Genomic DNA, 15,628 nt, shown 5'->3' on the forward strand with positions numbered 1-15,628 from the left:
ACTGTTTTCCCTAAAGTTGATTTTGTGAAGGTACCGCTAAACGGTAGTAAATCCGGCCTAGACAGACCCCTGCCTAGGCATGTTTTTAGAATACAGTAACTATAAAAGAATTAAAAAAGTTTTAAACAGCAATGTAAATTTAAATAAAAGCTTGAATAAGAATAATTCTAAAGATAATTTAATATTGAAAATTAGTGCAATTATTTTCCTTATCGTGTTAGCTGATAAATTTCAAAAACTGTTTCAAAAATAGTAAGAAAAATTTCCAGTAAATGTTCAACTGGGTGTTTTTTTTTTTTTTTTTAAGATATCATGTTGCAAAACAAATAGTCAAAAGACTATTTTGTCCATGTGAGATTTTCTCTTGCAATAGCTTGTAAAGACGATACTTCCACGACATTTTGGCTGAAGAACCATCTGCTATAAACTCTTGTAAAATTTACACCAATCAAGCGTGTTTAACCCTCGGTTCTTTAAAAAAGTAAAGTTAAAAGAAACTGCCATGAATCACAACTGCTACTACTCAACTGTTTTAAAAATGCAACAACTAATAGTTTTAATACTTTATAAGACAATAGTAGGTAAGTAGATAAGACAGCTCAAATTAATAACAATATGACAGGACTGTTTCACACATAAAACTTGTCTCGTCTTGGCTAATAAAAATGCCATCTCGTACTGAGTAGGCAAAACAGAAAGAAAAATCTGCCGGTGAATAATCACTATATCTTCTAAGCAACTTCCATGCAGCAACCAGGAGGAACTAAAAAAAATTAACGGACGGAGATCAACTTGAAGAGTATAACTCGTAGCTACATTTCGCACACCTTTACATATTCTTTTAAAAAGTTAGCAGTTGGCATAACTGCTCACAATACAGAAGTAACCCTAATAGGGGATTAAAAGTTTAATGAGTATTTCTATGCTGTTACCTATGGCTAAATATTCATAAACTTCCAGCGATCCACGAAAAATTAAATATCTCAGAATGGGAGTAACTCAAAGAATATAAGTTGTAGCAACCCTCAGGAAAACTTCTACTACATACTTCTTTTTAAATTTTTGCAAAGTACAAAATCTTATTTTTTGTTTTTTGCTTCAACATTTTTAGTTGGCACAAACTAGTTCAAATAGGGAAACATCCCCTTTTATTTGATTCATTAAATCAGGGGATAAATGAAATGAACAACGGCAGAATAATCAGCACATGTTGGCAACTTCTGGTATCGGAGAAACTGAAAGAAAGAAAAAAAAATCACAGAAAGGGACCAACTCGAAAGATATAACTTGTAACCATCTGGCAATCATTTATGTTTTTTTTTTTTTTAAACTTCAAGTTTACATCTATTTTGTAGCTTGGCTATTGTAGTTAGTGCGACAGATTAAGATACGGAAATATCCCCTAAAATTAGTGAAACAGAAAAATTTACATTATAAATCCAGTTAAAATTCTTTTCTACTCTGGAAAATTTGTTTATCATCACCTGTGGCAGAATAATCAACAAGTCTTGGTAACTTCCAGTGGCTATCATCACAATGAAAACAAAACATGGGTAGAAACTCAAAGGGTATATCTTGTAGCCACTATCCCCTGGCAAACCTCTACATGTTTTCTTTTTTAAATGTATGCAAGTTTGAAATCCACAATAGTAGGTGCAACAAATCACAGATGGAAAATATTCCCTCTACTCATATTTTGGTGTGTGAAGTCAACCATGATTAATAACATTTAAGTATTATCTTCAGAATATTGCTTATAATTGTTACTTTTTGTTAATTGTTATTTATTATAGCAACAAAATTTGCCAGGTGAATAAAATAATGCAGCAGTAATTTAATAATTTTGATAATTAAAGCTTTAAAACGGAAATTTTCTTTACATAAGATCGCAACTAGTTTAACTTATTTCAGATTAATATTCCTTCATTAAGCTTAGGTGCCATCAGAATACTTTTAAAATATTCATGATTTTATTAAAAATATCTCAACTGCATAACAATCGTATATAAGGGTCTGTATTTCATCTCTTTACATTTTATGCTCAGTAAATGAGAATCAACAAATTCTCTTGCTTTTTTCCAAAATCGTTACGTTTTGTCATAGTTTGTTAAACTTCGCAAATGATAGGCTTAGAATATTTGTGTTTATTTCAAGCAGAATTAACTACAATAATTATTTACTTTCTTTGACAGTGAAGCATTATAATGAATTAACATTCTAAATAGTAATAATTAAAGTAAGGAATAAAAGAACTTACCATTGAATTCGGCGTATGTAAGTACACTATAGAATCACGCGTGCAACAAATGTAAATAAGCGTTGTCTAGTGTAGGGGTAGCAGTCCCTGTGTAGAAATTGTTCCCTCGGAAAAGGAGTGAAAAGTTGAAACTCAGTATCATTTAATGCATTTGTAAAACGAAAACTCAAATAACTGGAAGCAATGTGGAACATTACTTTTGAATCTACATTATGAATCAATTTTTTTCTCGTCTATTTTTGATTTTTCATCTTATTTTTCTTATTATTATTCTAATTAAACCTGGAATAAAATGCTACATTGTAGAATAACTTTCATATAATATTTTTAATAAAGTTAAATAAAACTGTCCAGCATTTTTAAAAAATTATTACTATTTTACATTTTTAAAAAATTATTACTATTTGTTATGTAGTGTTATTTTCATTTCAGAGATATAATAGTATTTTATTTTAACTAGTATAATATTATTTGAATAGCTTGTACATAAAAAAAACCCGATTTTATTGCTTTTTATAATTTTTATGAATTCATAAAAATTGTTGTTTTATGCTCTGGAAATGTAAAATTTTTATAACAATAATTTATTATTAAAAGAAAAACATGAATAAATATTATAAATTAAAATAACTGCTCCGGAAGACATACAAGATTATTTAAAATACGTGATTATTTATTTTAAAACTTAACACTTTTTTGCTTCCTCTAACCAGTAACTTCATTTCCAATCGAAGATTTGATAGTTAGAGGATCGTACTATAGTAACTTAACTAAATGAGACATAACTATGTTATATTTTAAAACTGTAAAACTAACAATGTACATTGATTTTTTTGTGCATCAGATAGGCTGATCAATGAACCATAAATTGTAGGATTTCTATTTCATCTGAAATGAGAGTAAGAAAGATATTGTAGAATACATTCTACGTTAGGTCTTCCATCAAATCAAAAAGATTTAATCTAACTACATCCACCAATATAAAAGTTTTATCGAATAACATAATATGGGATCAACACGTACATTTATTTATCTCTGGTTAATTTTAATTATTATATCGCGATTACACGTTATTTCTCAAATTTCGTGCTTATTTTTTGTTTTTCTCGTCTGCGTGGGTAAAGATTTTACATACATTAATTGGCATGCATAAATGCATGGTCTCATGATTTAGGTATCATTTTTAGTTGTTGGTGATGACCGTGTTAAAAATAATAGTTTGAAAAAATTCCTAAAATATTTATTACATAAGAAAATGCACATTTAAATAAAGAGCATGTTTTAAATCACGATTTCAATTGAAAAAAAGAAATAAAAGAGGTAATATAATGGATTTGAAAACTTTATTATAACAAAAAGGGTAAAAAAGGCCGTCGAGTTGTTAACATTCCCCGTGGATCAAGTTATTTTCATATAATATATCAAAAATTTTATATTTAATTTTAGCTGGAAGGATCCATTTTCGTTGAACGTTCCGTTTCTCCTCTTCAGTGTCTTAGATAAAAAATAAAAAAAAGGAAATTTTTATGAATCTGTTTTTTTGCTTGCTGATATTTGCCTTCCTTTTAAAAGCAATGTATGTATATATTAAAAAGATTTTGTTGAAATTGTATTCCCAGATAACACAGTGTAAACAGATAATTTGTCAGCGAACTAATGAAGGTAGGAGTTTTAGTTGCGTCGCACTAGAGCTGTACATTAGGCTTATCATCCATTTAGACTTAAATCTGAAGGGGTAGGAAATTTTCTCTAGATCCCTGTACATTTGGCACAGCAATGCGATCGACCACAGGCCTCTCGATTCCACAGATTTTAATAGCACATATATCGCATGTACTCGGTGGTGTCGAGGATCGAGCACCGTCCCCGTCAAGGACTAGAATGGCCCTTAAAACCCCTATTAAGTCGGAACTAAGTTTAAATGAAAAAATCTTGGTCAAAGAACATAGAAAAAAATTGTCGCACTAATGTCAAAATGCAAAAAGACAAATATTTAAATCCTTTTTTTTTTTTTTTTTTTTTTTTTTTTTTTTTTTTTAAAGGTGGGTTTGTTTTTTTAGGGTCTATGTAATAGCATTGCAAAATTTAGGTCTCAACTAAAATTTTTGAGGGACTTTCTCTTTCCCTAACTAAAATTTTTTTCTTTTTTCTTTATATGATCTAAATAATTAAAAACAATTTATTTAACTGCATTAACTATTTAAAACCCTCCAAGCATTGTGAGCATCTCCAAGCATCCCTAGGTAAATTCCCTGTTATGTAACATTATTGCCCCATATGGAAAAAAAAAAAAACAACAAAAAAAAACAGGCTATTCAATGCAAGAAAGCCTAAAACTGACAGTTAGGAAAAAGAAACCGAACTAACGCTCAAACTATTTTAAAAAGAACTTTAATTTCACATACACAAAAACTCACTCATAAATAATATTTTGCGGAGAAATAAAGAATTATCATTACTTGCTCCGATAAAAAAATTATTTTTCTGACATTACAACAAAACTTACAATTATTATTTATATTTTATGCTATTTTATATTATTTTTTATATTTTATAAATTTATATTTTTTTTTACTATATATGATTTTCATAAATAATTTACTCATTGCAATTGAGATTTTATATTTAAATAACTTCTAGATTATAAAATTCAAGATTCAAAGCAAAATTCAATAAATTTGTAAAAATGTTGTTGTGTGTAAAAACGTTTTTTAATAACAACAAATATTTTAAAACTTCCTACACTAAATTTTATTACGAAAACTAATTATGAGAATTCCTTTTTATCTGTCTTTTGATACGTATGCTTTTTTTCTCTTTCAGTAATGAATATATATACTACTTTAAAGAAACAAGATTCATACATTTTTCAAAATACTTTAATTTTATTTTTACTATTTATGAAGTTTTTGTAAGAAAAAAAACATTAAATCATTATTTTAAAATAAAGTAAATACATCTTTCATTGCAATAAGAACATGGAATTTAAAAGTAGACAAATTTCTTTGTAATTTATTATAATTATTTTTTAAAAACTCATATGGAGAGCGATAATTTCAATATAAAAAAAATGAATCAATTTTAACATAATTAAAAAAATAAGTTTTTTAATTTATGATCTTTGAATAAAAAAATTGCAAGATCCGGAACTCAACATTCCAGCGAAGTTCCGAGTGGGACCGAACCTAGGACAAGGTACCTTTGAGGCGAACGCTCTAACCACTACACCACGACTCTTGAATCTGACAAAGAAGATTTAAATTTAAATCATGTGTTTTTACGTTATTATGTTCGTTACATGACAAGTTGTAACAAATTTTTACTTTATTCAGAATTTTGGAAATTCTTTAATTTCACATCTTAGTTTAGTTTCATAAGAATTAAAACTCATAGCGTCCTTGTCAGTTATTGACAGTGAGCAAACTCAATATTATCAACAAACAAATATTTATCTCCAGTTTAAATAAACAAAAATAATTATAAGTATTTAAAAATAGAATACAAATTGTAATAAAAATCTACACTGTTCAGTTTATTCAAATTTAAGAGAGACGTAAAGTAATATCCTTCTTGGGCACTCACATTCTTTTTTAGAAGCATTTTTACCATTGAATTTACGTTTATAATCCCAAAAAATTAACGTAAACATAACTATGCAACAAAGCGTAACTTTTTCGTTAATAAAACGTTTTTAAAAATCTGTAAAAAAATGGGTAAAATGTACACGTTAATATAACGTATTTTTAGTACTCATTTTTAACGAAATATTTAAAGGGAAAATTGATAGCGTTAAAATACCGTCATTTTAACGCATACGTTTTAACGAATGAAGAAATGGTGAAAATCATCACGTGAAATTGGCGTAATTTTAACGTTAAGTCCAAAACCTTATACCGAACGAACGTATTTTTAACGTTTATTTGCTCCTTCATGCTGCATGGGATAAATTAAAAAAAATTTTTAACAAGGTTTTTTCCCCCTTTTTCTCAATATTTCTTAGTTTACATATACCTATACCATTTACACATACTTATGGGGACCTGGAGAAGTAATTAAAATTTACAAATATGTCTTTCTTCCTTGAGTTTGATTAAAATAACTATTTACTGATAAAAATAAATATTAATCACGAATATAAGCTTATAAAGTATCTCTCTGGCTTTCCTTTATAAATAAACTGTGTTTTTAAGTTCCACCTATGAAAATTTGATTTCCGGAAACTTCTGTGATCAATGATTTTTTGAAACGTCTGGACCTTCGATCTCCGGAAACTTCCTGATTACTGCTAGCAAAAAATCCGGAAATCCGGATTTTTTCCGGAGCACAATCAGCCCTGCTAAATGGATCATGATATATGACCAGTCACTTAATAAAACTTTAGTCATATATTTGATAAATTTTTCATGCTTAAAGCAACTATTTTGTTTAATTTTTTTCTGTTGCAACCCTGCTTCTATCATTTGTTATTAAACTTCAAAATACAGAAATGAGCCATCTCTCTTTCAAATTATATATTTTAATTATAATCCAAATAACAGTCCAATATAAAGCAATGAACTAAAAATATTTATAAGCTCTTTTTCACATCAGTAAGGTAGAATATGAGATGGTAGACAATTCTTCCACTAGAGTCTCATACCGATAAGACACTCTGATGTCTGGGATATTTGATCTTCCAATGTCATTTCCAGCAACACCCTCCTTCATGTAGTTTGGACCTAACCAATAGCGCTTCCACTTAAAAGGGAAAAAAGAATGAATTTTTAAAAGCAATTTTCATTAATTTTGGTTTTAGTTTGGAGAATAAATTAGGAAAAAAAAAAAAGTTTTAAATTTTTTTGATTCTGAATTAAATACAATTTATTTATTACTTGTTACAAAAGTTAATATTTGCGGGGAAATATCTATTTCCTGAAAAATATTTGTTTTGAATTGGAATCGGATTAAAATAAGTATGAAGCAATTTTTGGAATAAAAATGCCCGATTTGGCAAAATTATCTTAAGATATATATTTCGAAGCATGTTTCAGTCGCAATTATCACATTAAAATCATGACATCATACTGAAACCTTAATTTTTTTTAAAACAGGAAATATTTTTTTTCTTTTTTTCTTCGTAGTGCAAACAAAAAGTTTGTTAGTTTTAACAGATATTAACAATGGATATGGTTTCGTATAACAACAGCTATAACATAAACTCTAATTTGTATATATTTGAGCACTTCGAAAAATCTTAAGAGTTTTAAATCTTTTTTTTTTAGTAGTAATGTGGGAAAATGTCAAATACAAATCGTTAAAAAATATTCAAAATCTCATAACTTTTTACCAATATCTTTCGCTGCCTCACTGGACCAAAAATAGTGAAAATAAGTTAAAAATTCTTAAAATTAAAAAACAATATACTAATTTTATTGATTTGCTTGTGGTAGCACTTTAAAGTTACCACATCTGAACAAGAACATCCACAAAATTGGTTCTTTGAATGTTTCACACACATGTGAACATTCACATGTTCACAGAAGTGACAGAAGATGTTTAGTTATAGTTCTAAAATTAAATATAGAAATGGTATTCTTAAAGCGCTGCCACAGGCAATCAACAAAATCTATAATTTTCAATCACTTTTCGAATTTTAAAAATTTTTAGTCTCATCAAGGGTGATTGTGAGCCCAACTAAAAAATCCTGTAAATTTTTTGAATAAAATTATTAATGACACATTTCAAAAAATTAATGTCTTTATAACTTTAAGTCAAAACATGAAATTTTTAAATAAATGATATGCAGCATAATTTAAATAAATAATTATGCATAAGTTTACTTTTATCTCTGATCACATATATTATACTACCAGAAAAAAATATTTACAAATGAGATGCCAAGTATTCGAGTTCTAAATGTTTCTAAATAAGAAATGAAATTTTTTTATACATAAATGTGATGAAAGATTTCTTGAAATTTCTGGACCTTGGATTTCCGGAGCACAATCATCTCTGTCTTGTGTTCCCAGCGTTTAACCCAATGAGATAGCAGAAAATATCAATTCAGATTTATAAGACTTCCCATACTCCTTAATGATGGTAATTAATAACTATTCATCATCATTGACAGATTTAGAAAATTTCCAATTTTTTCGGTCCACATTGGTAATGAGATCAATGTTTATTTTCTAGCTTATGAACATATACTTCCTCAGTATTTTATAACTAAAATATATAAAAATCTGTTTTAGTTTACTATATAGAAAAAAGTAAAAATTAAGTGTTACAATTAAAATGTAATTAATTAGTAATCTGTAATTAAGTATTTTCAATTATATAATTTATTAGAGCTTTCTAATTTTAGATTTAGTTTTAGATTATGTTTATGTCTAATTTTAGATTATGTTTTTCTGAACTTCGTTCATCTGCCATATAAAATATTGAACTTGATCAAGAAAAATTCATATTGATCTCAGACATAGGCAGGCTTGAACAACAATCTAGTCAAAATTCAAGGATACTGCCCTGCAACTGAATAAGTGCTTCACTGTAAGTTTCAAGAAAAGTGGCTTGGTAATTTTTTTTCCTTTGCTGACACTAGCAACGTTAAAATAAAATTTCAGAAAACTGATAAAAAGATTTTTTTAAAGTAATTAATTTTTGCAATATGTAGATAATCATAGAAAAATGCAACATATATTAAAATCTCAATTTTTACTTTTTTATCTCTTAGGTTGATTTTTTTTCATTACATGACAGTATATATGCCCTTTATGAGGTTCAAAAGCTAATTGGGATGGTTCAATTTAAAATATCTACATCAAAGGAGTTAGTTACCTCATCAGGGAAACCACTCATGATAACACTGTTGCGCGTGATTTCACACATGTCACAACTGCTTAACTTCAATACCTGCGCTGCTATGCTGTATTCTTCAATAAGAGGTTCCTGCCAAGAGAAATCAATTAGATGCATTAATTATTTTATTACTGACACATCCAAAATTAGATTAGTTTAATCACATTACATGTTTTTTTAAAAAATAATGCAAGGGAAAAGGAAGTCCTGTAATTGCTACTTCTAAATCCCGTGGTAGAATCACGGTGACACTGTCGCCGTGATATTACCACGGGGTTCAGAAGGAACAACCACAGGGTTTCAAGTAAAAAATTTTGGTTTTCAAAATCCATAGTATTATGATTGTATTTTCAACAGTAATATTGAATTTCACCCGTTTTTGAAATCGGATATTTTTAATTTTAAATATTATTTTTTTAGTTTAATAAATTTTTTAAATATGATGTTTAATGCAACAACTGTATCTTAAAACGAAGCACGTAAACCCTTTTTAGAGTCCGATTCGGAAGATTTTGTCTCCTATCTTTTTTACGGTAGTGACTGCTATGGATTTAACGATTTTTAATAAGTTCTTTTTTAAGGTGATTATGATTTACAAAATGCGAAAAAGGAAATAGTTAGAGCGCTTTTCTCCTACAAAGAATATTTGCCCATAGTTTTAGAATAAAAAAATATTGCATATTCTATTTTTAAAAAAAATTATGTAAAATTTATTTTATCTAAATAGGTTTTTAGTTTGTCGTTATGTTAAATTAGTATCATATATACTTGTTATTATTGAAAGTATCTTGCAGAAAGATACTAGTGCTAGACAGATGTGTCGCAGAAAGCCCCAAAAAATCCTGCCTCAGGGCTTAGATGGTGCAGTTTTATTTTATTCAGGGTGCATAGCAAAATCTTTCAACAAAAAATAAGCACCTTTTAAGTACTCAAAAATATTTTTAAGTACACATTAACAAAATACAAAATTATTTTCAAAGACTTTGCATGATCATGATAAAATAACTAGTTTCTGACAAAGAACTCTTTTCTTGATTATATTAGCCATTATAAAATGATCAAGAGATTATTTGGTTCAATATCAGAGGGTGGAAAATGAAGCCTGGAATTGAGAATAACTTGCAAAATGCAGGAGAGTAGCTCATGAGAGGGCAATGATCTCATCAAACCCAGCTCAGTAGACACGCATGCAGACTTGACAAGTATTTCATCAAACATGTAAAATGATCGGCACTTTCATACGCTAACGACCGACGAAACACTGAAATAGATTGTGGTTGAATAAATTGTGAAAATATTCTACAATGTGAAAAGTACGCTTTTACATAATGCATGACAAAAATCGACAAACCCTTTTCGAAAATCTCATTTTCAAAAAGGGAAAATTAAGTACTTTTTAAAAACACCCAATGAATAAAAGCACCTTTAAGGGCTTTTAAAAAACGACTTTTTAAAAATGCTACGCATCATGTTATTCTATACAAGATTTTAGGAATTGTGAAGCTGCTGATAGGAAAAATCATGCATTCTTAAAAAAAATTCTCTGTCAAAAGTCATACAAAGTTATTGGATTTTTTTTTGCATCTTCAACTGCAGTTGGTAAGAGGAACCTAACAAATATACCAAAATGTTTTTAAAATTAAAATTTTTTCAGAGAGAACCTTTGACTACTAACCTTTGTGTAGTGAAATTGCATGGGATCATCTGTTGATAAAGAGACACACAGTCCCCTTGCAAGATACTCTGGGAGAGGATTTCTGTGATAGTTTAGAAAAAGTGAGTTGTTACTGAGAGGTGACATGGCAATACCGATTTGCGCAAGATAATACAAATACTGTAGAACAGGAACCTAAAATATTAATTCATCATTTTAATATAAAATGTATGAAAGCCCTTGTCTAAATGGAGTAAAATTATATGTACTATTAATTTTTAATGAAGACTCCCGTCTTCATTAAAAAATACGACTATCTCCTATATGTCTATCCTCAAATTTATCCGTATTTTTGAAGAAATAAAAAAAATAATAATAATTTTGGCGATAAAATATCTGTTGATGGCAAAAATACTTCTCTTATTCCTTAACAGATGGTGCTACTGCCAGTACTGATATTGAGTGTTAATAGTTTAAGTAGTTATAAATAATGGTTTAGAAAAATCTTCTTTAGATTAAGATTTATATACATATTTTTTACTTATCTAAATGTAAGTGCTTATATTATTTCCAATTTTGACTTACATGGTTATGCATGATGTATCAAATTTATACTCTTAGCCTAAAAAATGCCACTAGTAATAATCTCTGTTATTTTATTTCTCCAATGTTGGCAGGTATGCTATTAATTCAAACCTTACACAAATTGAGCCCTGAAAAACTAATGAAATAGACATTATATTCTTTCCATTAGCTACCATACATCTGATAGTGTACAATCACAATCAGATGTTTTTTTACTTCTGATCACTAGTAAAAAACATTTGTACATTTTGAGAGACAAAAAAATTTAAATCATATCCTCCCTAGATATTCTGCACAAAAACCAATTGACTTTCATCAATACAGAATTGAAAATTTGTATAATCATTGAAAACAAGCCTAATTTGATCATTTATTAAAACTTGTTCTAGAATTTTGTATTAAAAATATATCATTATTTTCTTATCTCTTTAATAACTGCAAAATACACAGATCAGGATATTAAGATGATAGTAAAAAAGAATATAATATAAATAGAAAAAATTATTGTAACAAAATAATCTTAGTAAAATCTAGCCATTTTATATTGCATTCTGAAAAAAATTTATTTACTTTAATTTGGCCACAACTGCTTTCGAATTGATACTAAAAGTTTTTGAGATTAAGACCAGATGGGATGATTAAACTATCGTCTATATGTGGGCTCATGTTCTGGCTGATCAGATTTAAATTTCGCCACCTGAGATCAATTAGGTGTAACTTATACATAACTTAGGTTTACCAGTCTACAAGTTACATTAAACTGAAAAACATGAAGTTACAATACATGACATGAAGTTACATAATGAAAATTATACTACAGTGAAACCTCCAGGTAGCGACCTCCACTATTTGCAACTACTTTTGGGAGGCACAGGAATTTTTGCCATAGATTTTGTGGGGAAGAAAACCTTTAGGAGAGACCATCAAGACCTCTCACAGTGCATGGGCAAACCACTGCACCAAATGCAGAAAAGGTCAAAAATGGAAAAATATTAATAAAACAAATAAGTAGATTAAAATGTATTCAAAATATTTGTGTGAGGCTCTTATTTAGAGAGCTCTTTCTGCGATCTCTGAAAAAGATCTACAACCTCATGTTGCAGTCAGAGTGTACTAAAGATAAGGCTATCAATTAAAATTAAATTAGAAAAAAAAAAAGTTATTTTAGAAAAAATCAAAGCACTTCAAATAAATCTCTTTTCATTTTATAAAGTTAACTCATTTTTAAGAGCAAACTTAAACAAAAAAGTTCTATCATTCATATATGGTAAAATTGTTTCTACAGTCGATCTGCTTGTCATAATGCCAACTCAAGTGACATTTCTGAACCAAGAAAATGACACTGACTAAAATTAAAATAGTTTGCGAAAAATTATGAGTCTTTGATAAAATTTTGAAGCCAATGGAGGTAACTACTAAGAACGACCAACCTCCATTAACAGCCATTTTACTGTGGAACAGAGAGTGGTCACTCCCGAGAAGTTTCACTGTACTTACAAACACAACCTAGTATTGGGTTGGAGGGAAAGTTCTGTCGTCTATCAATAGTGATGTTTTGCAATCCATGTTGGAAAATAATCCACATTTAACAAGTCGACAAATTGCAGAGAAGTTTGGCATTCATCATACAACTGTTGGAGATCACATTAAATCTCTTGGGTTTGTGTTAAAGCAAAGTGTTTGGGTTCCACATGAAATAACGGAAAAGAATTTATCTGATCGTGTAAGAATGTGTTCATCACATCTGATTAGAGACAATGTGGAGCCGTTTTTGGACAGGCTGGTTGCTGGAGATGAAAAGTGGAATCTTTACGAGAATATTAAGAGAAAAAAATCCTACTGCAAACCAGGAACATCGTCAGCAACAGTTCCAAAACCAAGTATCCATCAGCGAAAAGTACTGCTTTGTTTGTGGTGGGACAGGAAAGGTCCAGTGTACTACGAGTTGCAGAAACAGGGAAAAACCATCAACGTGGTTCTGTATTGCAATCAGCTAGATAAATTAAAAGCAGCTATCAAAGAAAAAAGGCCAACATTAGCGTTCAGAAAAGGAATAGTGTTCCACCACGATAATGCTTGCCCGCATACTGCAATGGTGACACTTCAAAAACTGAATGCGTTAGGATGGGAAATCCTTAGTCACCCACCGTATTCACCTGACATTACACCATCAGATTGTTATCTGTTCAGATCTCTGCAAAATTATCTAACGGGTAAAAAATCCAAGTCTTTTGTAAGTGTTTCTAAGGCAGTTGCTGACTATTTCAATTCAAAGGACGAGAACTTCTACAAAACAGAAATTCACAGGTTACCTGAAAGATGGCAACAGGTTGTAACAAATAACGAAGCATATAAAATTGATTAATATTTAACGCATATTTTTATAAATGAATTCAAATATTTTCTTTAAAATACGACAGAACTTTCCCTCCAACCCGATACTTTTTCTAAATATATACCATTATTAATTTACTAACAAAAAATATACAACACACCAGGGTTTGAAATTTTTTTACATTTTCCTTAATAAACTGTCAAAAAAAGATTGTACTATGTCTATATCCACACTTTTATTTCATGTATAAATCACACATTATTAACAAAATGTATTAGGTCTAACTAAAAGGTCAATATATTAAGTATTGATGGAAGTAAATGAAGAGCATCATAATTGAAAAAGAAATATTATCCAAATTATTAAGTACTGTCAGCAAAGGCATTCCTCTCAAAGTGTTGTTTTAAAATGGTATTACAAACTGACCTTTCTTAAAAGCAACCCGTGAGATATATTTTCACTCAACAAAAATCCCGAGACTAAATGCTGAATGGGCCCAGCTTCTCCACAATGCGGTCTAAGGTTAAAAGTGTTGAAGCCTCTCAATCTGGAAAAAGAAACAACGTAAATTACACACATAATTTATTTATATTTATTGAGCATTTTAATTCAAACCGTACATATAGATAGTGTGTAAACAGTACACATATAAATGTAAGATATGGCATACATCTTCAGAAAGCGATTTATGCCATATTTTACAATTATTTTCCTAATCATTGGCTATTTATCAATATTTTGTCACCCAGAGTGTAATTTTTTTAGAAAAAGAAAGGAATATTCATTATTTAATTTTGTTCTTATGTTGAATTATTGAATGGACGTGAAATATTGAATTGATATCAAGCATTGAATAATATAAAATTATTAAACTTTCAACACTTTAAATTCCATTTTTTTAAAAATGATTCTCGTTCCTTGTCAAATAATTTTTAAACAAAATGGTGCACTTAAACTAAAATAAAAATAAATCAATAAAAACAAATTTTACATAACAAATAAACTATGTGGTCCTATGTCAGACACAAACTAACAGAGCACCATAAAGAAAATTTGACTGAGTTTAACACAAGACTTTAATGGCAAATTTATAATAAATTTGCATTTATTAAAATTACAATACTCATATTATTTTATTGCCATTATTATTTCCCTTTATTTATACAAATAGCATATCACTATTTGCACCAAAATCAAACATTAATTTATTTTTCAACCACAGAGTCACCCTCTGCATAGTAAGGTTATTATTATAAACTGCTCTTCAAGTTTTATGCACACTTTACACACCTTAAAAAGAAATTATATTCATATCAAAATGAATTACCACTTTAAATTAATAATTTCTAAAACTAAAAATTTTTCTAAAAAAATTGCCGTTTAGGAATTATAAATATATAATAAGTTTTACCAATGTAGTTTTAACTTGACTTCACGAAAATTTTGTCTCTATATATTTTTACACCATATCAAGAGAAAAAAAAATGAACTAGTAGAAGTTTTAATATATATTTCAAAAAAGAACCTAGAAGGCTACAGATAACTTACTTCCTGAAGTGATTGAGAACACAAATATTTGCATACATGTAATACAGATAATAAGAGTAAGGAGGATTTTCCAAGTCCCTCCACTTTGCAGGCGGAGGAATATTTTTGTTAATCACTAAATTTTCTGGTTTAGATTCATCATCAACAGAATCAAACCCAGTGACCTGAAAAAGAAAAATTTGTTTTTAATATTAATTTAAAATACCATAAATTTTTTAGAGAGAAATGACATAAATGATTTAAGAAACGATGGAAAAGAATCAGGCGTATATTATTTCTTTTCAGTAGTGGTCGGAAAAACTACACAGTATTTGTAGTTTACTCCAACTGTAACTATTTTGTTACAAATTTAGCTAACAACAACTACAATGACTTTTTTTTTAAATGTAGTGACTACAAACTACTTTGGAAT

General features: G+C 28.7%; 1 protein-coding gene across 4 annotated transcripts in view; it reads right to left on the minus strand.

Moving 5' to 3' along the window:
- Nucleotides 1–6,753: 6,753 nt before the first annotated feature.
- Nucleotides 6,754–15,628, minus strand: part of LOC107445188 (AMP deaminase 2) — a 35,765-nt gene continuing 26,890 nt past the window's right edge. For all 4 annotated transcript variants that reach the window (XM_016059534.4, XM_016059533.4, XM_071180461.2 and 1 more), the window contains 5 exons: nt 15,217–15,380; nt 14,095–14,215; nt 10,770–10,943; nt 9,074–9,184; nt 6,754–6,994 (listed from right to left, as the gene is read on the minus strand). In XM_016059534.4, the coding sequence (XP_015915020.3) occupies nt 6,839–6,994; nt 9,074–9,184; nt 10,770–10,943; nt 14,095–14,215; nt 15,217–15,380 (726 nt within the window). In that variant the 3' untranslated portion in view covers nt 6,754–6,838. The remainder of the gene's footprint in view (nt 6,995–9,073; nt 9,185–10,769; nt 10,944–14,094; nt 14,216–15,216; nt 15,381–15,628) is intronic.

This window comes from Parasteatoda tepidariorum, chromosome 1, assembly GCF_982258835.1.
Source record: "Parasteatoda tepidariorum strain Cologne lab strain chromosome 1, Ptep-v5.0, whole genome shotgun sequence".
Lineage (NCBI taxonomy): Eukaryota > Metazoa > Arthropoda > Arachnida > Araneae > Theridiidae > Parasteatoda > Parasteatoda tepidariorum.